Source organism: Vigna unguiculata, chromosome 2, assembly GCF_037176805.1.
Source record: "Vigna unguiculata cultivar grain cowpea cultivar isolate G323 ecotype 2 chromosome 2, ASM3717680v1, whole genome shotgun sequence".
Lineage (NCBI taxonomy): Eukaryota > Viridiplantae > Streptophyta > Magnoliopsida > Fabales > Fabaceae > Vigna > Vigna unguiculata.
Genome location: NC_140793.1, coordinates 28,292,323 through 28,319,350, shown reverse-complemented (window position 1 = coordinate 28,319,350; position 27,028 = coordinate 28,292,323). Strand labels below are relative to the sequence as shown.

Sequence of the window (27,028 nt, the reverse complement as noted above, 5' to 3'; positions counted from 1 at the left end):
TGTTATTATAATTAACCCATACAATATGAATATTGATTGATATACTTGAGTAAATAATTGGAGGAGGAAGAGATCGTCCTAGTTACTTCACGTCATCTAAATATTCAACAATTCAAACTAAATTAATATACTTATTTAAATAAATATTTTCTCTGTATCTGTAGTACGCTTATTTATAGACAAAAATATATTTTACATATATTTTGTTATTTAAGTATATTTTCTAGTTCACCATGTCATGAGATATTAATAACTATTTTAAGGATCAAGAGTATAATGTTTTTAACGTACAGCAAATATTTGAGACCAAGGTCAACTTTTAAAATATAAAATAAAGGTCCCAAAAATATATTTTACACTAAAAAAAATTTCAGATTAGTTTAAAAACATAGAAATCAATAGTAGTTGTCATGGAAGACAAAGTGATATAATTTTCTTTCTTTTTGAGATATAATGCACTTTATGTTGCATCGTTGTTTTCTTTAACCACTGAATCAGACAAGCTTTGACATCATAAGAGCATCTTACTATACATGTTTTCATTCTTATCATTACCCTTGACCCAATGATTGTAAATGAATCAAACTTTACTTATTCTATGTGAAAGTACATGATAATCCTGGATCATAATTTAAAAAATATCAAACATATACTAGGTTTAATTTTGATATAGCATGCGATAAACAAAACTTGTGGTATATAACTTACTATTTGTTGCATCATTTAAATAATTCGATAATCCATTAATTATTAATAAAAATACCTGAATAGAAAATGTTCATACAATATTAGGTATAAAGTTCTTTCCAAATTTTGTCAATACCATATTTGTCATATTATGGTATAAATTTTGAATTTTCTAAGTCTTATTTGTGTACATTATATAATTTTCAAAATTTAAATGTTCTAAATCAGGCTATATAAAATATGAAAATAAATAAAATAATAAAATAATTCAGTTAACTAATTTATACAGTAAAATCATAACATTTTAGTAATAGAATTTAGAGAAAATAAAAAAGAAGTTTATAAATAAAAAATTGACATTTATTTTGAAATTTTTAGTTTAAAAATATTCATTTATATGTATTCCTGCTTTCCAAAAATACAATTATGACCCAAAAAAATTCTGTCAAACTGAAATTTTAGAAGCTAAATAAGTATTTGAATTAATTAAATTTGGTTTTAGTGTATTTAATCAATCTTAGATATAAATTTTCAATTTTTTTTCTCTTTCGGGTGTAAGAGAAGGTGTTGTTGATGTAGAAACTTAAGTGTGTGGTTTGGATTATATGATTCTTAAATGATTATTGAATTAAATGCAATTTAATTTATGTAAGGGGAGTAAATAACTAAAATATATTGCATAAGTGTTTTTGTATGTATAGAGTATAGAGTATAGAGAAATGAAAGGATAATGGTTAGCTCTGTTATGATGTGTGATTGTTGAAAGTGTGCAACCATTGTATTAATTATCTTACATCAAATCAGCGAGGTGTTGGTCACTCAAGCAACATGTTACATAGTTTAAGACACAAATTATAGTTTGAATGAAAACAATACAAATATGATTTTTTCTTCTCAAAAGTATCACTCTAGCGCTGGACAAGATGCTCGAGTGATTTTGGTGTTGACTAAGAACACTTAAGCTTGATGATAAAAAAGTAAAAGTGCCTTGATATGAAGCGGTATGAGACATGTGGCCTACAAAACTTAAGTGTTGAGTGAACTTTTAAACTTTATAAGGTTGTGTGGGAATTCTTTAAAATATGTTGGCGAGTGTTCCAATAAGTGATTGAACGTTGATTGTTACTCAAGCAACAAAGCTTGCAGCGAAGCCTAAGAGATTATTGTTCACTAATTACTCAAGTAACTATTGGAAAAAACACATAATCAATTAAGAATATCACCGTCTTTATCCCAAATATTCACCTCATTAATAGAGGAATAAGATTAACACATAGAATATATCGTAGAAACTCCAAATACGGAGAAAAGCCACAACCATAAGAAATAATCACTATGTGTAAATTTGTACAACATACAAAAAATACTCTCAATCCTTTGACTCGAGGCAAGGAACACTATGGACTTAGAGCCCATTATATAGTCACTAACACTCACCTCCTTAGTTATCCTAGGCAATGTGAGACTTTTCAAGACATGTTATTTTCATCATCCCAACACAAACAAGTATATTGCTCAAGTGAAATAGATTGTGTATGTTGAAAAGGTGGTGTGTGTTTATGTTTTTGTATATGTTGTGATATACGATGTATAAAATGTGAGATTAATTACATATACTTTGAAAGACAGGAGATTAATGAGGAGATATATGATATTGTGTAAGCATAACAAATTTTCTTTTTCGATGGTCATTTGTGGGTTATGGATAATGAATAAATAACTTATATAATGTATATGTGATTTTGTATAAGTGACATGATCCTTGATGATGGTAAAGATATATCCAAGATAGTTTGAGACCTTCGGTGGTTGAATGAAACTTATATATACATTTTACTTATTAACAAATAATTTTTATTATCTTAATACTAAGAATTTCACCCCACTTTTAATATGTACATGTTAGTTTTGAAAAAATTTATTTATCACTAATTTTTCAAATAACATTTCATGTTTATCTATGATATAACTTGAAATAGAGCGTAGCTCTTTAATATTTGCATGCATGATTTGGAAATATACATGACAAATTAATAATATTTTTTATGTGATAAATAATGGTAATGTATAAATTTATTTATCAAAATTTAATATACAAATTTAATATTTAATTATAAAAAATATCTTACTAGACACAAATTCATTAATATTTACATGTATGATGAATTAATCATGGTTTTTTATACGTTTGATGAATAATGATAATGTTTCAATATATTTTCTATATTTAAATGAGGAACTTTATTCAAATTGCACACAACAACCATCCAAAAGTGAATAATATAGTAAGTAAGCTGATTCTTTATTCATAATTTATTCTCATAAAATATAATTGAACCGAAAAGATGAGCTTGTAGCCAAAAAGGACGATGAACATCTTCGATAAAATAAAATTCACTTAAATTTGATATTGAAAGTTTGATACGAATTTAATTAGAATGTTACCTTATAAAATTTTTAAATTTTAAAAGTTAAATTACAATATAAAGATACTAAGAATAAGAATCATATAATTATATTATAGTATAAAATATTATAAATGTTAAAAATTTTAAAAATACAAAAATATGAAAAATATAAAATAGATATAAAAAATATGTCAAAAAAATAAGAAATATATATATATATATATATATATATAATATAATAAAGTGTATCATAATATAAAATCAAATAATTTTACATTTTTTTTAAATAAAATCTTAAAATTATTAATCCAATTTTTTTTTCTCCCTAAATACAGATTTAAGTGGATACTGACTTGAATGGATGGAACTTAAATAAATATTTACCGTAATATTTATTCATTTATCCTATTTTAATTTGACAATTTTTGTTGTACTATTTATTATTCATGGGTATTTTTGAACTTCTTGCGTGCTTTTATGTATATTCCGTTTCAGATAAGGGCGTAAATGTCTTACTTTTTCTGTGACGTGTGCTTAATTTATTATGCATTAACGCAAATTTATTATTGATTAAATCGTTTGTCATGCTTTTTAATGCTCGTAAATACTGGACCAAAAATTCGCTGAGTCCAATCAATCTATTAGTTGAATATCCCTAAGATAAGCAAAACCAAATCATTTCTTACTTTCTTAAAGTACCTTTTGTTTTACCAATTCTTAAAGTTTCTTAAAACAATTTACCATACTGTTACCTAATTATAAATTATTATACAACAGAATTGTCGTTTGTAATTATTTTAGGATATTATAGTCAATTATTTTAAACTATATTATGTAACAATGTAAATAGTTACCAGTGTATTTAAACTAAACTTAATAATTATATTCTAAAGATAATATTAAATGTATAAGTTCCTTCTTAATTTATTTTTAAGGAACACCTGATAAATATGTTTTGATTTGATTTGGTTTATCTGGTATGCTGAATATAGGATCATTTTTAAGTTTAATTTAACTTTATGTAGACCAATAAGTCATTTAATTATATTTTAAAAAATTCAAATAAAATATAATATATTTTTAAATTTAAATGATATCTATAAAATTATATATATATATATATATATATATATATAATGCATATTTTAGTAAAATACTTTTTAAAATTTTACTTTAGTACTTTTATTTTTCTATAATAGAATTATTGCTTCTTGAGATAATTCAAGTCAATCACCCCAAGATCAAAGAAAAATGATCCAATTAAAATTGTGTACTCTTCTAACAAGCATATTCTTTACATACAATTTTATATTCCAACACGTAATGAATATAAACACATCTTTAAAGAAAATCAAATATTTCTATTTGTCACCATGGGATAAGATTTTTTTTTAAAAGAAGAAAAATAAGTAAATATATTTTCTCATATATTAAAATTAATTTGTACTCAAACTAATACATTTTCTTATATTTTTTTTTAAAAAAAATAATTTTAATAAAGAAATAAAAACAAACTTTTCCATATACTAATACATAATAGCGTAAAAAGTTAATTTTAGTTTATAAATTTCATTCTAACTTTTCTTTGTTTCTCTTTATGTAATTGTTTATTGAAAGCTTGTGATATCTTTTTTTTTATGAGAAAATGTAATGGATGAAGATAATATAAAATTATAAATTAAATATGCTTTGGAAGAAATAAGTTTGACCACAATAAATGAAACAAAAGAAAAAGTGCTACAACAAATATTAGGAAAAGGAAAGAAAGAAAAAAAAAGGGGGGGTTTGAGCAAAGAAACAGTGCACTCAGAAACGACAAAACAGAAAACAACATAACGGGGTGGCCATATTCTTGATACCGCATTGGACGTTATTCAATAATTAACGGCTTTGCAATACGACGTCGCCTTCTCCTCCTTCATGTTCACACTCCCACGTGCTTATTGCGTGACACTTCACCCCACAATTTTAATGAAGAAACAAGTACCATGTTCCACTCCAACAACAAAAAATGAAACAATAAATAAAACAGTACCATGTGGGATAAACTATATTTGGGCTGTTTTATGGGACCCACATGCACCTGCACAATTTGTTTTTTATTTTTTTAATCTAACTTACAAGTTACCATTGTTATTCGATTAATGAATTAAATATTGCTTTTTCTTGGAGAGATACGTACTAACCAATAATTCTGTTGGTTATTTTGAAATAGGAAACCTTTTTCAAAACTTCACCCTTATCTAAAACCTCTCATAAACAATCTTTTAAGCATTTTGTCAAAATGATTAATAACATTTTTAATTTGGTCACATTTTTATGTTATTATAGTAATATTGTTACTATTAATTTAATAGAATGAGATAAATAAAAAAAACACCTTAGAAAAAAAAGTGATTAAGCCTAAAAAATCCAAATAAATATAAACTTAACTTAAATGAACATGACTGGTTTTATATATTTGTCAAGTGTTTGAATTTGTATTTTCACGAAGCTAATTTGATCAAAAAGGATAAATTTGGATTTGATAATATTTCAAATGGAAATTCAATTTTGATCAAAGTGGTTAACTATCTGTTCGTAAGTTAAAATAAAACCAGATAATAATTATTTTTTGTTACATATAAAAATATGAATAAAAAAAAATACGAGTTAGTTGATTGGTTCCTTTGATATACATATACTCCTCCAACCACCAATATTCTTTGTCTCTGTGAAACTCTTGTCTTTCTCTCTCTCTCTCTCCTCAAGATAAGGCAGAGAAGAGAAGGAAAGAGAGCAGGAGATGGAGGGTGCAAAGACGACGGTTGTGGAGCAATCCGTGCCAACGCCGTCCAAGTTTCCGTTGAGCTTTTGGGAAACCACGGTGGTTTCAACGGTGGCTTTGATTTTCGCGGTGGGTCTAGCCGGCGTGTACCTAACCATGCCCGATTCCGATTATAGCTTTCTGAAGCTCCCCCGCACCCTCCAAGACCTTAAACTCCTTCGGTAATGTTCCAACCGACATTCCCTTTTCTGTTATTTTACACGTGAATGTTCAAAACCAAAGAAAAAGACCAACCTTTACTTCGTTTTCGTTGTTGGGATTCCCCTTTCTTCTCTGTTTTCTTATTGGGTGTTTTCTCTGCGGTACAAGATGCGGTTTTTATCAATTTAATGATGATTAGTTTGTCGCAAAATTCATTGATGTTTAAATGAATGTTCTAATTGTCAAATCTGGTTTATTTCGTTTAAAAGATCTGACCCGGAACCGTGATTTCGGTCCAATCATGATGATTAATTAAAATCGTGATTTGGGAATGCTGTTTATAAGGATTCTGTGTAAATAGGATTAGGTTATTTTAATTTATTTATTTTCTTTCTCTTCCTTTTCTCTGTTCTATCCCTTTGAAAAGCAGATCTGAAAAGGGTGTTTGAGTCTTGAGGGATCCCGCAGCTTGGATGGAGTACATGAGAATATTAGGTTTCTTATTGTTAATAAATTAATCGAGGTTTTTGCTTTGAGTCAACAAACTGGCATCTTGCAAGTTGCGAGTGTATATTAATTGAAGGTTCACGTGCTATCCTAGGGTTCAGTTGACAACACTTTGGCTCAGTTTGCAGTTAGTCCTAGGTTCTAACTTGTAATAATCTTTTTTTCTATTTTCTGATAAACTTGTTTCCATCTTTAAATAAAAAAATAGTTGCAACTTGCAATTTGCAACACCGACCAACTCTTCAGCTGTGGGACTTTGACTGAGATCAAGCAATATGTTTTCTTATTGTTCCACTGTATTTGACTGAGGATGAACCTTGGTGCAACGTTATGGTTATTGTTGTTGTTGACGGAATGTTCTATGCTTTGAGATAGTCTATTAACTATGCATTTCATTCCAATGAGTGGATAGTATGTAATTTCTCCTATGTTTTAAAAATGTTTGTGCTTGTGTAGAAAAGGGAATTTGGTGGATCCTGAATGTAGAACAGGAAGTTGAGTATAATACAAAGTTTTATTTATTTTTGTAGAGATAACCTTGAGAGCTATACAAGTGACTACACTGCACAAGTCTTGGTGGGGTACTGCGTGGTATATATTTTCATGCAGACTTTCATGATTCCAGGGACTGTTTTCATGTCATTGCTTGCTGGAGCACTCTTTGGAGTCTTTAAAGGAATGGCACTGGTCGTGTTCACTGCTACAGCAGGAGCCTCTTCATGCTACTTCCTGTCTAAAATGATTGGACGTCCAATTCTCTCATCCCTCTGGCCTGACAAGTTGAAATTCTTCCAAACCCAGGTTTGTTTTATGTTTCATCTTTCCCACCACATTGGTTTTGATCCAATATTTACATGGAACTGAAAAAGTTACTTGTTTGTATCATAGGTGGCTAGAAGAAGAAAGAGTTTGTTGAACTACATGCTTTTTCTGAGATTGACTCCAACCTTGCCCAATACATTTATTAATTTTGCTTCACCAATTGTGGATGTGCCTTATCATATCTTCCTCTTTGCAACTGTTATTGGACTCATACCTGCGGCTTATGTCACTGTCAAGGTACGTGGCCTACCAAAAACATTTCATATTTGGAAATGTTATTTGCACAATAAATATTACAACAAGTATACAAAAAGAGGACAGAGAAGAGTGAAATGTATTAATGGTGTGATTCTAATAGAGAGAGAGAGAGAGAGAGAGAGAGAGAGAAAATGTATCTTAATGAATATCTGAGTTGTCTCTGATTGCATTTGAGTTTCTGGTTTTGTTATGCAGGCTGGGTTAGCTCTTGGGGAGTTAAAATCCATGGGGGATCTTTATGATTTCAACTCAGTTGCAACGTTGTTCCTCATTGGTGTTGTGTCGGTTACACCCACATTAATGAGCAAGAACGAATCATAGCATTTTATAGGCCAAGAATCATTGCTGTATGATGGCCTTGTTCTCCTGACAGCTAATATCAGTTCAGTATTTGTACAGATCTCCAAAAGAAAAAAACAAAAACCAAAAAAAAAAAGGCAATTTCATTGTGATTCTCTGCAAATAGATTATTCCAAATGCTGCAGTAGTTCAAGACAAGCATATATGACTGGTCGGATCTATGCTAGTGGCAAGAAACGACGATTGGCTGAATTAGTTATGTACATTGTTCACGAATTGATATGTGTAAAACATTCACTTATTGAATGGTAGTTATTTTGTCGATGTTTACATGCACAAAAAGAAGTTCTCTTCATCTTTCCCATCATTTTGGTTACACATCAATCATCACTCTTTCACTTTCCCAGTCTTTCGTTTTGCAATCAATTAAAGTACATGAAATCAATGCATCATGTGCATTTTGGGGGCAGGTAGGATATGGAACCTACTGCGCCAACCGTGAAGAAAAGTGTGTAAGCATGGGTTACTACTATGCTAAATATTTTAAAAGTTCACACTCTCTCAAGTAAAATTAATCTTTATACTTGAACCAACTCATTTTCTTCTCAATCAAGAATTGAGTTTTGGAATGTATACTATGTATTAAACAAAATATCAAATGATGAATTGAAGAATGTGTTAAAAGTGTTATCTATATGTATTTTTTATACCTAAAATTTAAACCTGAATGTGACTTGTTCATAAAGTTGAATACTGCCTCCGGCAAGTTGGGAACTGAGAATAATATAATTGTGAGATGACAATGGCAATCTTCTGTGATTGAAAAATACAATTGAATAATGAGAGTTGTTCATTATGTTAGAAAATTGCATATTCTAATGCTTCTTTACTTCCACTCATCTCAATACATTCTTCATTGCAAATTTGCGGACAAGCATAACCTACAAGGTAGGGAAAAACAAACCCAAGTCCCATGTAGACAAAACTTATAAATGTAGTCATTCTAGAACACACCCTTATCAATATGAAATGGTGACATTTTATTGTCGTTGCACCTAAGCTTTTTAGGGTTTTAATGCTTTCTAGGTTTTCAATAGCTTCAGAAGAAAATAACTTTAATGCGGGTCAATTGATTAGGGCAATTTGAAAAAGTCTAAAATAAATTTAAAAATAGTATTTTTATTTACTAATAAAATTATTGAAGTTAAAATATGTTTTAATTTTGAGAATTTAAAACATACATAAATATAAGTATGAGATATTTTTCTGTTAATAAAATAATTTATTGTACAAATTAAAAATCACTCATAATAAAATATAATTTAATTTAATAGAAATATATTAATTAATTTAATAAGAATATATTAATAAAAAAAGTAAAAATTTTATGTGTTTGGACCTTAAACCGTCATAGGTTTATTACAATGCAATAGAATATTGTTTCATATTTATTCACAGATCAAGGGAACGGGTCAATGTCCTAATTGTTCTTTGGATTGGTAAAGTAAAAAATAAAAAATAAATGTAACTTAACTGAATTACAAATTAGTATTTGTTTGGATAAAAGTTGATAAATTTAAGTTTGATTAATGTTAAAAAATTAATTAAGATAAAAATTATTTAAAGTTAAAATAAATAGATGTTTTAGTTGCAAAATTTAACTAAATGATATATTTATTGTTTGATATAAATAAATAATTATATACTATTTTTATCTTTCAACAATTTAGTTTTCATATTTTATTTTTATTACAAATAATATATGAATTAAATTAGATATTATAACAATTTATATAATAAGATAAAATTTTCAATGCATCATAAATTGGAATTTTATTTGTAAACATAAAGTTAATAATAATATATTAAAATGATATGCACGATTATTTTCTTTCCATATTATAAATTTAAAACTAAAAAAGTAATAGAGTTAAATTGTATAAATTCGTTTAATTTTATTTATTTATTTTTAAATCTGACATTTTTCGATATTTTATGTAGTTTTATTATTAGCTATAATATTAATTTGGAACCAAAATTATATTTATCATTTTATATTGGTTTATATTGGTTTTAAATGAAGATAGAGAGTTATTTTCTTTCTCATAAAAATTCTTAATTGTAACAAACTAAAAAATAAATAATTCTACAATCATTCAAAAGTATACTGTGAAATAATCTAATTTTAAGTGTATAAGTAAATTATAATTACTTTCAATAAAAATATAATGTTAAACTATAAACAATTTATCGCATAAAAATTAAATATATTATTATTTTATTTGTATTAAATTAAAAAAAAATTACTTAGTTAATGATTTTTAGATAATAATTGAAAATCATTTCAGAATAATATGATTTAAGTTCATTATATTAAAACAATTCAATATTAAAATTGACCATCTACTATTTTATCCAACATTAAAACCATATATAGTTACAAAATTTTAATGAGAAACCAAAGAAAAATAAATAAATTCTCCCATAGATGACCATAGATGACAGATACATTTCATCGTCCACCATGTTACCAACCCAGTTAATAAAATGACAAAAAAAAAAAAAAAAACTCTGCCCAATAATAATGTATAAAACAATATAATTAAAAAAAGTTGTCGTGAAAGAATCGAAAAATGCTCCTTCCAAAGGTAGGGGGCACGCAGAAAAGCCTATAACCAGGCATAAAGTTGAAAATTACAACCTACCAATGAAAGCACACTATAAACTAAAGTTACATATCAAATTTAAAATAATAAATGACGAGACAAAGTTAAATCCCTGTCCATTGATTTCTTGATTCATCTTCATGAGTCACCATCAAATGTGCCAAGTCCATCCACTGAGAACTATAAGAGAAATCTCCCATTGCCTTGAATCCATGCTACAAAATCTTCTTCTCCATGGCTAAGCTCTAACTATGGAGAAACAAGCTATAGCTAAGGTCTAACCAGAGAACTAAATAATCCCCGCATAAGAAACAAGCTACCTGTTCTTTTTTACTTTCTTATTACGCATGGTGCTGTCTGGAGTACGAGTATCAAGCTTGCGTTTTAACCCTGCTTGTTTTTGTGCACCACTCTCCTGCAATTTTGCTTTAGCCTTTCTGGCAGCCACTGAAGGTCTCTTTGTCAGGCGTTGTTTTGGCTTTTCTCCACCCTGGCTTTTCTTCTGCACATCTGATTTGGTTGCACGTAGACCCTGATAAGATGCATTGCCTTTTCTGTTTGATCTGTTAACACTGCTAGAAGGAGACCGTGAAGCCACTGAAAATTTCTTTGCAGGAGTACCAGGAGCTTGTGTTGATGATCTGTTTGGCCTTTTAGAAGGGGTATGACCTTGTGTTGACGATGGGTTTGGCCTTTTAGATGGGGTAGCATCTTCTTTGGCATGAGAGAGTCTCAACTCTCTGTCTCGAAGCTTCAAGTTCCTTCTCTTAATAACAAATTTAGCAGCTTCCTGCATTTACAAAACAAAACTTTAATAATTTATTGACATATGGGTCTATAGACATGAAAGAAGTTTGAACATTCTTTATGGCACGTTTATTTTGAATGCAATAACACTACCTCTAATAACAACCTAACATGTCTAAATTCACAACCAATCAAACACCATTTTGAATACCAACACGACACTGTGACTTTATACCAGTAAATTTGAAGAATTAGCAGTATAAATCTAATGAAGTAACAGTTCATTTACAAAGTCGTAATCAACACAAGAAACCCTAAAATGTTCATTCTGTCTTCATACAATAAACCGCACTTAGAAGGCCAGAAGTCCTCGCCACAGATATTGGACTACAGATATGGATTTCAATTCATTGAATTTACGTGCAGAATAAGGTGTCACTCATAGGTCTGTTAATGACAATATCATAGGGTTTTTAACTTATGCAAGTGGGCGAGAGAGTTAGTTGTTGATCTTTGTTGGATTGTAGGGCTGAGAAGAGAAGATTAGTACAAATTGCCTAAAAAATTGAAGGGAGGTTGACAGATCATGTTGTCATTTATAAGGGGCAAAGGGCACTGAGAGCTTTCTGCAGTGTTGTAATCTGGGGGATTTCCAAACACTATGTAACAATATACCGAGTTTATATCATTCATCAATCTAAACTTGTATGATCTCGTCATATCTGCATGGTCACAACTTAGTGAGCTTTACAAGAATGTGGAGTTGTGGACTAATGTAATCGGACACACGTAAACAGAGCTTAAATCATGCGGAATTAAAATGCAGTACACAACAGCCAGCTAACGGGATAACCCAATGCAAGATAACTTCTACTTTGAGATAACAGACATACCAATTAAGTTGTATTTCTATGTAAGATGACTGTTGCAAAAATAAGAAAATAACTAGACAAATTTATAATTTATTAATACTAAAAAATCAATGCCTCTTCATGGAATGCAGTTATTTGGTAACAACAGAAGCCAAGGAACATAAAAAGGAAAAAAATAAAAAATAAAGACCTCTTTTAAAGGTAGGGCAACACCTTAAGAAAACAGAGCAGGTGAGACTATCCTGCCACTCAGCAAGAAAAAAAAAGAAGGAAACAGGTATGCTGAGATGGGGAAGAGGACAGAGACCTCTCTACATAGCTGAGCACATGAACAGATAAAGAAAATAGTGCAGTGACACATAAAGGAGTGACCAAAAACACTGCCAGAAGTTGCTCGGTGCAAGGTGTTTGGTTTCACAAATCAGAAACATACGAGTTGTTCTGATTTAAAACATCACGAAAACGCAAAAATACCACGAAATGGCTTATTAATGATGCATTAAAACAAGATTTTAAATATGGGATTTTGCCCGGTGAATGAATGACAGTAACAGTAGCAGCAGGAAGGAACCATTGACAGCTATTTCTCCTACTAACTCAAAACACAGCAGCAGTATATCAACAATGGCCTGAGGCATAATGCATCACTCCACCAAAATATCAGAGTCTCTAAGTCTAACTAATACTAAACTCGTTGAAACAAGGTATTTTATGAAAATGACATGTATGTACCTAGTTAAACAAAAGACATGCTATAAAATATAAAGCACCAACCCGTAACACACACAGGTAGGTAAACAAACAATCGAAACAAGGCAATCTATAGCACAAAAGTATCTCCTTTTCAGAAATAGATAACAAGCAATTCCAAAAGAAATCATACAAACAAAAAAAATGGTCTCTATGGCCTTGTCAACCACAAAGACCCCAATAATTTCACCAAAAGCAAGGCACACAAGAACATCAACTATAAAATACTTGAACTAAATATGAAAAGAGCCTATACTAAGAAAGTATATGAAAAATGCACTATTCAGGCCCCTGAACACACCTTTGTTTTAAATAGCACATAAGCAATACCCTTTCCAACATTAAGATGAGGATCTCGAACAACTCTGACAGCTTCTACACTTGATTCCAGGTTGGATATGCCACAAAATAACTGATAAAGCTCTTCATCCTGTACAAAGGATCATATTATAGATCTATTAGACAACAATAACACAATTCTATGGCCTCGAATATAAAATTATCTCTTCGAAACACACCTTCACATCAAATGGGAGGTTGCCCACAAAAACAGTTCTCTTGTTGTCATAAAGAGGAACACTTTCCCCTTTATGTTTCTTGCGGGGTGGGCATGCCCTATCAACACGAATGTGATTTCCTTCGACCTACAACCAGATGATTACACAATAATATTTAAAAAAGTCAACTACTAACATTCCAACAAAAAGAAATACAAGGTAAACAGCATATTTGATCCAATCCACCTCAACTTTGAGAGCCAAGGGCATACCAGTGACATGTTGTGAGACAAAGAAGCCTGTGCCGATTGCTCGGTTTTGTAAACAATGTATGCATGTACACTGCCAAAAAAAATACAACATTTGTGTGTTAGAAACGGATAAAAAGCATCCTCTAAACAGAAAAGGCTTCTATTGTTATTAGACTCAGTACAAGTCACCTAAAACCACCGGAAGAAACCTATACCTATTTGCAAAATAAAATGTATGAAAGGAGCTTTTGTAGTTCTCCTTAGAATGAAATAAATAAAAACAAACATAATGAATGATTTCTCGAAGCCAAAAACAAACCGGTTTTACCTTTCTAAAGAATCCATGGAATCATTTCAAAATAAATGTCATAAAAAATAACCGCATTCACAAACAAACCATCAACAATTCAGAAAATTACCTATCTCCGGCATCATTTATTTTCTTCGCAAGGATAGCTCCCTTTCTAGGTTTCTTGGTCTGGTTCACCACGAAAGAAGAACAAAAAGCATGAAGTTATCATTCCAATAAAAAAAATTAAAACCTCGTACCAAACAAACTCACACAAAAGAAGAGGAAAACCTACATCTTGTAAAGGAATAGAACGAATCCTCACAGACTCGACCTCACCAAACTTTTTAAACTCCTTCAACAGAATCTTCTTTTTCACCTTGAGAGGCAAATTCCCAACAAAGACAGTCCTCAAAAGCTTATCTTCGTCATCAAAACCCTCCTTTGCAACCATCGTATCAGCTGGATCATCCAATGTCTTCCTCTTGTTCCCAACAGTTTTACTCTCAATCCCTTCCTTTTGAACTTCATCCACCGGCCCATATCTCTTCTCCTCCCACTCTCTTTCAACCTCGTCCCTTTTTCTCTTTCTTTTCCCAATTGCTTCTGCACCCAACTCAAGGCCTCCTTCTCTTCCTTCATCAGAACCTCGTTTCCTCTTCTTCTCCGAGCTATCCAAAACATCGGTTACAGAAACTGGATCAAGGGCCGGAATTTTCTCTTTGTTCCTCTTGCGTTTTTTCTCGTCGCCGGCATCGCGGTTCTCGGCGTCGCCGTTGTTAGGGATGTGAGCTTGGTTGGTTGTGTCAGAAAGTGGAGCAGGTTTTCTCCGAAAAGGGTTGTCGTCGGAAAATAGAGAGGCAGCGGTTGCGGTGCCCTGTTCCGGCGCGTTGCCAAAGAGCTTGTTGAAAATGCTGGAAGGGGGTGGATCGGTGTCGGTTTGAAGAGTTTGTTGCGGGTCCTTGGGTTTCTTCTTGCCCATTGGTGAATTGAATTGGAAGGAATAGGATATCGGTGAATAATTGTTCAAGAAAGAAGAGAGTTTGGGAAGAAACCCTAAATAAGTTTAAGGCGGAAGAAGGTGAAAGTAAAGCATTTAGTATGTAGGAAAGTTCGAATATATTTTTGCACACACAAAAAGACTTGAAAACAAATATTATAATTCCTATTTTCTAACAACTAAGGATGTCTCAATGATTAATAATATTAATTAATTAACAAGTATTTTATTTTTTTGGGTAAAAATGAATTTTTATTTTATATGATTATACTTCTGATAAATATATATATATAGGGTAATTTATAATAAAGTTTTTTTAAACATATAAATTATGTTTTATATTTATGAATAATTTTTATTGTAATTTAGTGTTTTTCTTTTGTGAGAATCTGAAAAATATCTTAAGAGTAATGATGATTTTTAAAAGGAAAAGGACAATAGAAAATATTTTAATCGTAAAAGTTTAAGATTATAAATGGATTTTATTTTAGCCAAACTCTTTTTTTAAGAAAAAAAAATTACCATCTTTGTACTTTTTTTTTTATATTACTTCTAGATATTTAATCTCAATTTTAATTATTTTGAATATTAAAGATCAATGACCATAAGATTGTTTCTGACGAAGAGTTATAGATATTCATCCGATTATAGAGAATAACTGAGTAAATTCATTTTATATTTTTTTTAATGTAGTTTTAGTTCTTTGAGTTTACACGTGTGATATACAATGCATATGATTCAAATATGTTTAAAGTGGATATTTGTTGTTTTGTGATCATGATAATACGCTTAGATTTACAAGTTTTTTTTTATCTAGTTAGGTTATCATGTGAGAAATAAAATTCTAAGAATCAATCGTGAGAGAAATGACAATTTAACTAAAGTAAGTAAAACTAATATTATTTTTGAACCATTTGTTTTAACATAGAGCTCTAAGGAGCAACTTTTAAAAAAATGACATTTTAATCTAAGGTAACAAAAGTTATTATTTTTGAACCATTTGTTTTATCTCGTCTAAATTGAGTGTAAGGTGAATTTGTCATTGGATTGTTAAATTGGTATGTCTTCAATTATTGTTTTGATTGGTGTGGAGTTTGGTTGAGTTTGTAATTTGTGCTTGAATGATTAATTTGGTTTATGAGTTTTTTACAATTAGTATTGTGAAGTAGTACTCTTAGTTCCAATGAGTCACTATTAAGGAAATTGGTCATGTTTTGACTTGTGTAAAGAAGAAAAGTATTCTATTTCGGATGGGGTATTGCATTTTTTGTGAAACTTCACATTTGGTTTATTCAAACTCGCTAGACGACCAATCACTTGTTGAGCGTTGTGTCAAAATTGAGTTTGGTAAGAAGGCAAGGGAGGCTTTCTTGTTAGGAAAGCCTAGTTTCATAAGTGGGTGTCAAATCGAAGTTTTTCAAACAAGTAGGGGAGATTTACTTGCTAGGTGAGTTAACCTCTAGCTTGGCGAGTTCGTGTTCCTATTTCAGAAAAATTAAAATTTTCACTTCGTTAACCATTGGATGAAGTTGAAATTTTGACGTCAGATCCTAAATATGTGATTCTTTATTTTGACCATTGGGATTGTCAATTAGATGTATACAATTAGAGAAATACATTTCGTTATTTGTATATACTTAATAAAAATACTATCATTGAATATTATATGAATTGTATGAATGAAAAGTGAAGGATGAGTTCTTAGTGTTCATGATTTTATGGAAAAGTGATGTTGTTAAGAGTATGAAAGTTAAGGGATGTAATGAAAAGATGAAATTATTGAAAATTGTATTTTTGCACGAGGTTTGTGCTTCTAAAGGGAAAGTGCAAATACTTGTTATTTAGTATTATGTATTAAATATGGATACGTGTTTATTAGTGAGAAGTCATTGTAAATTTTACTAGACTTACGAACCTCCTTAAAGTATTATAATAGATGATGTGAGTTAAAGGAGGTTCTTACAATGAGATTTAAAGTGAAACATTTTTTATGGAAAAGTCATATGTTAAACTTATCTTATCATGAGAAATTTAATTTTTGGACCAAGTGGAATCAAGATTTTTGTTATAATCATGTATGAAGTTCCATGACAAATACATAACTTCTAATATATCCGATGATTTAAGTCTATAAGTATACTGTGAAACCTATAATACAATAGGTGTTATTATTTGGTTGTGATAACATATTATATGTATAGTTTAATTGTACATTAATTATATTTACATACTTTGAATTTTCAGTTCTTAAGTTCTTTTTTATTTACTAGTAACAAATTGTTTTATTATACATTTTTTAATTTTATATTTTCACAGTTTATGTAAAACCCTCCTTTTTATTCTGACATAATTTTAAAGGGTTGTCCTTAATCTAATGGGCTTAAGGGTTGGCCCATAGGGTATCCAAGGCCCTTAAGGCAGCCAAATCCCCTCTCACTGTTGCATTCTTGCAAACACAGTTCCCTCACACTCTCTCTTTCTCAACAAAACGCTCTGCTAGGGTTTGGGGATTTATCCAAGTTCAACTGAGTTCAACCTCTTCCTTCCGCTCACCTCTTAAACCTGCTCCTAAAGTTGTAGTGCTCATTCGCTTAAGTGTCGAAACTTTCCGCTAGCTTATTTTCAGGTAAGGGAAGATAGGGTTTCGAGTTTTCAATCATTTTTGGCCTGTTTTAAGTCTGCTTGGTGTTTGTATAGATTATACGTTGTTGTGAATATGTGGGATGCCTTGCGTGATTGTTTGGGTGTGGAAATGTGATTGCTGCAGGTGAGAATAGGGACGAGAACTGGTAATCTCGCCCAGGCTCGCCTAAGCGAGACTGGCAGAGGCTCGCCTAGGCCTTTTGTGCGAGCTGTCGCTCAGGTGGGTCATCCTTGTTTTGAGCGAGTTGATGTCTCGCTTAGGCGAGGAGAGCTCGCCTAAGTGAGCTAGGGCGAATGCTCCCTGTTCCTCTTTTCGAGCTCTCGCCTAGGCGAAGGGAGCTCGCCTGAGCGAGAGTCCCTTTCGCCTGAGCAAGACCCTTCAGCCTGAGCGAAGAGTTAGGCGAGAGTGTGTCCTGGTTTGATGTTTTCTCTGTTCTTAGATTTTTGGCATGTATTTGATTGAGTTATTATATAATGGCATGAGGTGAATGAATATGCATGTGTGAGAGGGTGTATGAGATGTGAATGATGATTTTGGATAATTCTTGGTATGAAATGAACATGAAATGGTTGGTTATGAAAATGGCATGGTATTGATATGAGATAAAATTCTATATGCATGGATTGAGTATGATGAGTTGGGTATGGATTTGATATGAGATATGGAATGATTCATGGGTAAGAAGTGGTGAATTTTGACATGGTATTAGCATGAGGTACAATTCTATATTGGTGGATTTGGGAAGGATGAGTTGTTATTGATTCAACATGGAATATGAATGAGGAATGGTTATAAAGGTTGGTATGAGACTTATATGTGTGATAAATATTACTTTATTGATTGAGTATGTTTGGTCTGTGTCAGTGCGTAATTCCATGAGCCTCTAGGTGAGACCTCATGGTAGTGTTTTAGTGGTCGAGACGTAATTCCATGACCCCTGTTAGTGGGAGTTCATGGTGGTGCCCCGTTTATATAATTTGGTAAGGACTCAAGGTAAGGTTGCATCCTGACACTCTAAGGAGTCAGTTAGTCTCACTTAGAGCGGACTGACTCTTGTGGTGAGAGTAGCAAAGGCCTGAAACTCACTAAGGGCTAACCTTGTGTGTGGGGGATTGAGACATTGTAACACTTGTAACATTTAGCTCGGGGGTGAGCAGCTCCGAGGTGAGTAGAGATATCCACCACAAGTGCAAGCATCCGCTGAATCCGACTAGATTATATGTATCCGGAGGAGTCGTGTCGAGTCTAGCGTATTGCTTGAGGAGTCATAACATGTTTGGATGACATATACTACTTGGATTGTGAAATAGCATGTGATTGCATGATAATTGTTTTATACTCTAGCTTACCCTTTTTGTTTGTTTGTTGTGTGTTCTGTATGTGTGGTTTTTCTCTTTTTGCGATGATCATCAACTTGTTGATGTGAGCAAATGCGAGAACTACCTGTGGTCATCAGGGTGATGGAGGCTCCGCTGCGTAGCTTTGGGTTGGATTCCGCTATCCAAGATTCTTTTAGGGTTGTAGCCCATGTACTTGTCTGCCCCCCTTGGGCAATTATTTTGAATATTGTAGACTCTTACTCCACTTTGGTCACTGACATCTTGGTGTGCCTAAATTTCTATTCAGACTTCTCTTGGTTAAATGTTAGGAGTAGTATCTATATTTCAGGACTTTGTTTCTAATACTATTTCGCATGACATTCCTTTAATTAACGTTATTAATTAAATGGGGCGTTACAGTTTATTTGATATTTGATATAACTTATATATATATATATATAATTTTATTTTTATTATGGTTTTTATTATTTTTAAAGTTTCAAAATAAATATATAATTTGTTGGATTTGAAATTTTATACTACTTTTTACAATTTTTTAAAATTCAGTTAGTTGTACTAAATTTTTGTAAAGAAATTGTACTATACGTTCAATAGGTCAATCGACCAATCATACATAAAACACCATCGGTCAATCGGCCAACCGAACTCGATTCTATAAACTCCGTAGAGCAACGATAAGAGCTGTCGGTCGAACGGCCTGGTCAATAATTCCGCAGACCATCGGTCAAACGGTTACACAAACAAGTCACTACCATAAGCAATTGGTTGATCGGTCTCACAAGTCACCCATGTTTAGGCCCATCGGTCCATCGGTAAAACATCAGTGAGGGACATTCTAACCCCCAAAGGCCCATCGGTCCATCGGTAAAACATCAGCGAGGGACATTCTAACCCGCAACGGCCCATCGGTCCATCGGTAAAACGTCATCGACAGACATTCTAACCCCCTCCCAATGGCACAACGGTCAATCGGACCCGCGTGTGGATCAACTATCGGGTTGATCGGTCGATCAATTTCTTTAGATTCGCGCAGTCCCTTACACGCATCTGTCGGTTGATCAACAATACACACGGATCTTTCGCCTGTTAAAAACAGAATATCATTAACCCAGCCAAGCGGCCATCGGTCGCACGGTTAAATAACCTAAGTCAAACTCATTAACGTTAAACGAGTCAGTAATCTTGATTAAAAGGTCATTGGGCCGTGATTAAGAAACCCTAATTACAGGCCCATCCCGAAAGCTATAAATAGGGCCCAAAGGTAGGTTGGTAAGGATCTTCAATTCGCATTTATTACGGCAGTTACACTGGTATACCGATCGGTCCATTACTGACTTAAGCATCGGAGCCTTTTAGACAGGTACCCCGATCATTGTCCCAGCCGATCGAGTTAAAGAGTGGATTTTGCTGAAGTTACAGTTGTAGAGAAGAGTAGAGCAAGTTTGGAAAGGTTCTTTTAGTAGGCTCTTGGTCCCTACCCGAAACAGAAATCTTGTCATTTAATTTTTCATTCTATTAATCTTGTAATTGGACTTATAAATTTGATTTAAGCTATTACCAGATTCATAATTGCTTTATTCAAAACCTATATAAGATTTAATTGTGCTAAAGAACAGAAAGAATAAATGATTTGCAAAGTTTTCAGAGTTTTAAAAGTCTTTTTTTTTTTCATCTTTCAATGTATTGCCAACTTTTTTCGTTAAATTAAGTTGTTAACAAATTTGTTTAGTACTTTGTTTTGTAGTTGGTATGAGAAGCTTAACACTAGTAATTAAATTATTTTAAATGCACACTAATTAAGTATTGCCGAATTAATAGTCCTACATAACAATTTAGAGTTTTCTAAAAAATTTAAAAACAAGTGTGGAAAATTATTGATTTATTGTTTAAGAAACTCTAACAAAAAAGGAAAAAGTTATAAAACAAATTTATGTTGAAAACATGGTTAGTATGAAATGCAAGCATCAGTATCGTATTTATCAAAATCATAGTACGAGATAACTATCTGAGTACATCTTCTATCTAAAAGTGAAGAAAGCGATAGATTTTTGGGTCTTATTTTTATTTTTATTTAAGTGAACGAAGAACTCGACGGTTGCCAATTACAACTAATGTCCAAGTCCAAACAAACCAAGAAAAAACATTAGTGGATATACGAAACATGTCAACTTTTATTTTATAAGGGGAAAAAAAGGAATGGTAATCTATTATAGTGATAAATGAATCTTCATTCTCATAATATATTATTTTTATGTCGTATTCATGTAATTTTCAAACTCAAAATCCAAATATTGGCGACAAGAAAAATTAATATAGAAGAAAAGTTAAAGTCTTATATATATTTTACAAGGTTAAATAATGGAAACAAAAAAAAAAAAAACTAACAAAGAATCTAAGGTCAACTTTTATCTTAACTTGTCATATTAACTTATATTATATAGAGCTGTCAAAATGAGTTATTTGGACCGGTCCGACCCGACTTATCACGAATTGATCATTTAGTGGGTCAATCCAACCTGTCTCACTTTTAAGCGAGTCAACAAATTTTGAACCCAACCCGGCCTACCACGGGTTAGTGGGTTAAATGGGTTGGCTCATTAGTCCACTTAATTAAAATAAAATATTTTTTTTCTTAAGTCATAAATTATAATTCGAATTAAAATTTAAATAAACTTTAATACAATCTAAATACAATCCAAAATAATGTTAAACTCCAATACAAACCAAAATTTAAAAAAAAAAAACAAATAAATTACTATCTAAGATCAAAGCATTATTGTCACTTATCCAACTATAATATTAGAGTTTTGAATGGACAAATCCAACATTTTCATCTCTTAGAAGCATATTATTTATCCTATCTATTTGGAGTTGAAACTAGGTTTCCATTTGTCAAACTACTAATGTGTTTGGTTAAAAAAAACAGCTCAACATTGCAAAATCCAACATAATGTGTGTGACCATATGGGTTGGTGGGCCAATCTGACTCACCACGGATTCAACCCGGGTGAGCTGGGTTCTTGGTGGACCGGGTAAAAAATTTCAATCCAACCGGCCCAAACCCATGGTAGGCCGGGTTGGCCCACAGGTTCTGACCCACTTTGATAGCTCTAATATTATATGTATTTTTTTTTTTATATCATGTTTAATGAGTTTATGAAAAAGATAATGATATTATGATTTCCATTCTTTGAATCTTATCCTTTATTTCTAATGTGGTTTAAGGTGGGTCATTGATTAATGTAGTACTATATTTTTGGTTTAATTACTCTGATGGTACCAACTTTGGTACATGTGTGTCAATCTGGTACCCGCTTTTAAAAAAGTGTCAATTGCATCCCAACTTCTGAAAAAGTGTTTCAATTAGGTCCCTCTAAGACGAAGTTGACTAATGTCGTTAACGACATGTCACGTATTAGTTTGTGTTTTTTTTTTAATTTTTGAAAAAAAATAAAAATGTCACGTGTCAGGTTCCTATGAGTGCCACGTGGCATTGTTAGTGTTTGTGGCATTACAATGCCTCGTGTCAGTGTCACTATCAAATGTCATTGTGTTGATTTCAATTTAGTCTCTATATATGACTTTTTGTTTCAATTTAGTACCTACTTATGTGTATGTGATTCAATTTTGTCCCAATTTTTTTAATAATTAAAATATTTTTGTAATCCATTTTTTATAAGATTAAAACTAATTAAATATAAATATTATTACAAAATGAAGTAATAATATTTATATTTTTTCTCTCAATTTCAAACCAAATTTATTATTTGCATAAATGTTTTACTAATATTTTTATTAAAAATTACTTTTTAACATATTATTTTATTAATTACTTTTTTATTAAGTACTCATGTTTTGTTAATTATTTTTTTTTCAAAATAGAACAATATTATCTCTTACTAATTTTAAACCAAAATTTCTATTTGTATGAATGCTATACTATTTTTTTTATTAAAAATGACTTAATAAAATAACTTTTACCACTAAATTTTAATACAAATATCAAATACTTGATTTTTGTAAAAAAGTTATACTTAATTACTTTTAATTTTATAAAAAATAGATTTTAATTATTAAAAAAATTAAGTCAAAATTGAATCAGATACACGTATGAGACTAAATCAAAATCAACACAATGACATCTGAGTGTGACACTAACACGTGACACTAACAATACCACGTGTCACACAGAGGGACCTGACACGTGACATTTTTTATTTTTTTTTTCAAAAAATTTTAAAATAAATATTTTTTTAAATTAAAAAAAAATTCAAAAAAACCAAATACTGACACATGACACGTCGTTAACGGTGTTAGTCAGCTCCGTCTGAAATGGACCTAATTGAAACACTTTTTCAAAAATTTGAATGTAATTGACACTTTTTTAAAAATAAATACTAGATTGACATATCTGTACCAAAGTAGATACCATCTGAGTAATTAAATCTATATTTTTTTTAAAGAATCAATTACCAGAGTAAAGCACGTAAGAAAAAGCACGTAAGAAAGAGTAAAGAATGAAAGTCAAATAATTGAATTCAAAAGTATAATTTTCGTTATTAAAAATCAACAATAGTCGATTCTTCCTTTGTATTTCAAAATTGTAATAGAATTTGTACTCACTCTCTGTAGGCGGACTTCATGGGTATAAATTTTCCTACTATAATTCAGCAGACCTGCGGGCTTACGCCCATAAAGAAAAGGCATGGAGCCATTAACAAAACAGAGGAGGTTGGGATAATGCTATCACAACTTGTCAGAAAATCCGTGTTCAATCTTTGTTGTATGAAAAATTCGTAACAGAACAAAAATTTTAGCTATACGTAGAAACCCATTATCTTTTAACACCAAAATCCATGCTTTCCCTCGACTGTATCTCAGATCTCAGAGCATGTTATCAGAGAAATACGTTTCCAATTTGTTCATAAAATATTCACACAGGTTTCTTCTCAGCTCCAACAATCTCAAGCATTCCGGTATATAGATGATTTTAAGAACTGAATATACACACACAAAGTGGCTGGAGAAAGACATCGACGAAAGTGATTAGCCAAAATTTCTAACTAAAAATACACTAATTTCAAGCACATCACAGAAAGAGAATCACTAGATTCAATGACAGTTCGGATGACAAATTTTAACATAAAGCTACATATTAATTAGGCTTATGAAACCCAGAGCAAAATGATATCAACAATCGATGCAATTAATTAATCAGCCACCAAGATTTGATAACGAAAATTTGCAGTTTATATATAAACAAAATTTTAAAACTGCATACACTTAATACGATAAATGTTAAGAAAATACCGCAAAATAGTTACATGTACAAACAAGTTACAAGTTACATGTTACAGCGAGTAGAACGAAAAAGACTGAGCGAGGTACCACTTTCAGTTCAGTCTTTCATCTTCTGGTGTAGTTCCATAGATCAAACAAACCACACCATTTATTGCTTTCGTGTAACGTAACCTTCACATTAAACTCTAGTTAGGAATATATATATATACTAATTAACAAACAGGTGGCACTCTTAATTATATAGCAGCGATCATCTCCGTCCCCGTTTTCTCCGTCATACCTCCGTTAATTTCCTCTTCCTCCTCTGCTTCCCACATGAAGTGCGCGTACGATCCCAGGACAGTGCTGAGCATAAAATAAAACAATTGTTATTATTATTACTATTTTTATTTTCGTTATTCTCTGTTTGGCTATGGGGGAAAATGTGAGATTAAGATTATACCAATCATTAGGAGCAGCGTGAATGGCTTGGTCAAAGTAAGATTTGGCTCTCGCTTCGTCTCGCTGCGTTTCCCATATTAGCGCTCCGTACAGCGAAAGCAATTCGCCATCGCTAGGGTTCGCCAGAATCGCTCTTCCGTAATATTCCTCTGCTCTCGTCGTGTCTTTCTCCACCTGCATCATCGGTTAAAATTAAAATCGCTGACTCTTTGTTTTCTTTGAATGAATCAATGATCGTGCTATGTTTGCGGAACGTTTCACGCACCTCGTGGAGGAATTTGCCGTAGTTTCTCAGCAGAAGCGCGTCCGTCGGGTTCAACTTCAACATCTCCTCGTAGTACGCATCGATTTTCATCCTCTCGCCGCCGTTTCCGCCGGTGGCAGTCGCATCGCCGTGATCGCTACCGTCGCCGCCTCCGGATTCCATATCCTCCCGTAGGATCCCGAGGTAGCTCGGTTTGTGTAAATTGGCGTCGGAGAAGAATTGTTCTTGGTGAGGTATGATCGGCCGGGGAGAGCACGATCCGGTGCGGTTCAGATTCCGGCGAACGCCGGTATTCTCAAGGGCACCATCCGATGAAGCTCTGTTGATCCCGTTCTGTGGCGCGTCCCTGCGGGCGTTGAAGTGGGAATATTGCATTGAAATCGGGGAAAATTTCGCGTGGTTCTTCTCGCCGGGGAAAGAGGTTTGGCGCGTGAGAGAACATCGAGGTGAACCAAGGAAAACCGGGTTCTGGACCGGCAGCGACCCGGTTCGGATGAGAGAAGCTCTCATAGTTTTGATAAATTGAAAAGGTTGAGTGTTGAAAGAGCGATCAATCCCTGACATCTAAAAGTGCAGACGAACCCCCTTATATATCTCCTGTTGAATGGTGCTGCTAAACGAACGTACTTTATTTGATCGAATATTGGCCGTTGGATGTGAGGAAAGGCCGACCCAAGTGAGCATTGTATTACGACACGTGTCAGGTTGCACGTTCAGTCCTGGTGCCGAATTGTATATTTAACCATTTATACTCATAAATGTAAAACTAAAAAAGAAAAACACTATTCATTACTGATACTAATTTTGTGATTTTTCAAGTATAAGAATTCAATGTGTTTCTTTTTTCCTAAACTCACGAAAAGGCATCTTTAAATTTCGCTTTCACACTCTTTAAGGAATGCAATAAAATTTAATTCGTTTTAGTTGCTTAAACTTTACTTTCGATATTGTAATTAAATGAAACAAGGAATAAATACATAGAGTCGATTATTAAAATAATAGGTTGATATTTTGATTTAAAAAATACAGATTACAGAGATTTCAAAAGGGTCTTAATTAGATGCACGGGAAGTAGCTGAAGACTGGGCAAAATGTAGTGTAATTTACAAGTCTTCATCCACTTTTTTCAATCATGTGAATGCGGAAAGCAAGGTCGAATTGTCAACAAATGACAAGAGTTTGATTGTTTATGTATTCTGTGTTTCTTAATTGTTTTTTCCGGTAATGTTTAATCACATATATTAAGGGGCAATTTCTTTTTATCCTCTGTAATTTACGAAGATATAGAACGCAACTACTAGTTTAAGGATCAATTTTCCACCCTATAATAAAACTGTGTTGTTTTTAGTTAAAAGTGATTTCTTCGAAAAAGGAATGCATCTACATATGGATTTTAACAGATAAATTTCAGTTCAAATTATAAGAATAGATACAAATATTCATTAATATGTGGTTGTTGTAGATATACAATCAACAAAGCAATGATTAAAGAAATAAAGTTGTGATGTTAAAGATAGAAAAATGCAGAAAGATGTAATGCGAGATTGGTGGTGTGGTTATTGTATTTGTTGTAAGAAATTTTGTTTTGTAGGTTACATAAATCCGAGAGACAGGAAAGCAGTAATGGCATGGTGGGTGTGATTTTCCATGTTCTCCAATGGTTTTCATGCGAAAATGGTTTTGTGTGAAATACAGACAATTGAGTTGAGAAGTCAATTTAGAAAGGATATACAGAGGGTCGCTTTAACAACAGTGAATCTACAATATAAGGTTTATATAGGGCCGGGTCCGGCTCGGCCCACATTGGCCCACCATGGCTAGTTGAGATGAAAATTTTTGTTTTGTTTAATAAGTTTTTTCTTTAATTTTAATTGCATTTTAATATATATATATATATATATATATATATATATATATATATATATATATATAAACACTTAACTATATTAATATTTCTAAGTATTTGATTAATTAAACAAATTAAATGATTATTTTATATACTAAATCATTTATAA

General features: G+C 31.9%; 3 protein-coding genes across 3 annotated transcripts; 1 reads left to right on the top strand and 2 right to left on the bottom strand.

The window, feature by feature from the left end:
- The first annotated feature begins 5,791 nt into the window (after window positions 1–5,791).
- On the top strand, window positions 5,792–8,317 carry LOC114174283 (SNARE associated Golgi protein family). Its single transcript, XM_028059098.2, has 4 exons — window positions 5,792–6,083; window positions 7,101–7,371; window positions 7,459–7,629; window positions 7,846–8,317. Exons 1-4 carry the CDS (start codon window positions 5,881–5,883, stop codon window positions 7,969–7,971), a joined length of 771 nt encoding a protein of 256 aa, XP_027914899.1. The 5' UTR covers window positions 5,792–5,880; the 3' UTR covers window positions 7,972–8,317.
- Window positions 8,318–10,532: 2,215 nt separating this feature from the next.
- LOC114173780 (RNA-binding (RRM/RBD/RNP motifs) family protein) lies at window positions 10,533–15,116 on the bottom strand. Its single transcript, XM_028058373.2, has 6 exons — window positions 14,318–15,116; window positions 14,153–14,211; window positions 13,755–13,824; window positions 13,504–13,629; window positions 13,287–13,415; window positions 10,533–11,406 (listed from the first exon to the last, which is right to left on the bottom strand). The coding sequence occupies exons 1-6, from the start codon at window positions 15,002–15,004 to the stop codon at window positions 10,933–10,935; spliced, it is 1,545 nt and encodes a 514-aa protein (XP_027914174.1). The 5' UTR covers window positions 15,005–15,116; the 3' UTR covers window positions 10,533–10,932.
- A 9,117-nt stretch (window positions 15,117–24,233) lies between these two features.
- On the bottom strand, window positions 24,234–25,587 carry LOC114169290 (uncharacterized). Its single transcript, XM_028054375.2, has 3 exons — window positions 25,014–25,587; window positions 24,750–24,922; window positions 24,234–24,652 (listed from the first exon to the last, which is right to left on the bottom strand). Exons 1-3 carry the CDS (start codon window positions 25,575–25,577, stop codon window positions 24,544–24,546), a joined length of 846 nt encoding a protein of 281 aa, XP_027910176.1. The 5' UTR covers window positions 25,578–25,587; the 3' UTR covers window positions 24,234–24,543.
- Between the last annotated feature and the right edge of the window lie 1,441 nt (window positions 25,588–27,028).

What these genes read in the sequence shown, in the direction of transcription:
- LOC114173780 (XM_028058373.2), bottom strand. Translation starts at nt 15,004, where the DNA reads ATGGGCAAGAAGAAACCCAAGGACCCGCAACAAACTCTTCAAACCGAC. An exon ending in ACCTCCCATTTGATGTGAAG is followed by an intron (nt 13,416 to 13,503) that starts GTGTGTTTCGAA and finishes TCCTTTGTACAG; the next exon opens with GATGAAGAGCTTTATCAGTT. An exon ending in ATGTGCTATTTAAAACAAAG is followed by an intron (nt 11,407 to 13,286) that starts GTGTGTTCAGGG and finishes TTGTAAATGCAG; the next exon opens with GAAGCTGCTAAATTTGTTAT.
- LOC114174283 (XM_028059098.2), top strand. Translation starts at nt 5,881, where the DNA reads ATGGAGGGTGCAAAGACGACGGTTGTGGAGCAATCCGTGCCAACGCCG. An exon ending in TGAAATTCTTCCAAACCCAG is followed by an intron (nt 7,372 to 7,458) that starts GTTTGTTTTATG and finishes TTTGTATCATAG; the next exon opens with GTGGCTAGAAGAAGAAAGAG. An exon ending in CGGCTTATGTCACTGTCAAG is followed by an intron (nt 7,630 to 7,845) that starts GTACGTGGCCTA and finishes TTTGTTATGCAG; the next exon opens with GCTGGGTTAGCTCTTGGGGA.
- LOC114169290 (XM_028054375.2), bottom strand. Translation starts at nt 25,577, where the DNA reads ATGTCAGGGATTGATCGCTCTTTCAACACTCAACCTTTTCAATTTATC. An exon ending in ACGGCAAATTCCTCCACGAG is followed by an intron (nt 24,923 to 25,013) that starts GTGCGTGAAACG and finishes CCGATGATGCAG; the next exon opens with GTGGAGAAAGACACGACGAG. An exon ending in CACGCTGCTCCTAATGATTG is followed by an intron (nt 24,653 to 24,749) that starts GTATAATCTTAA and finishes TTTTATGCTCAG; the next exon opens with CACTGTCCTGGGATCGTACG.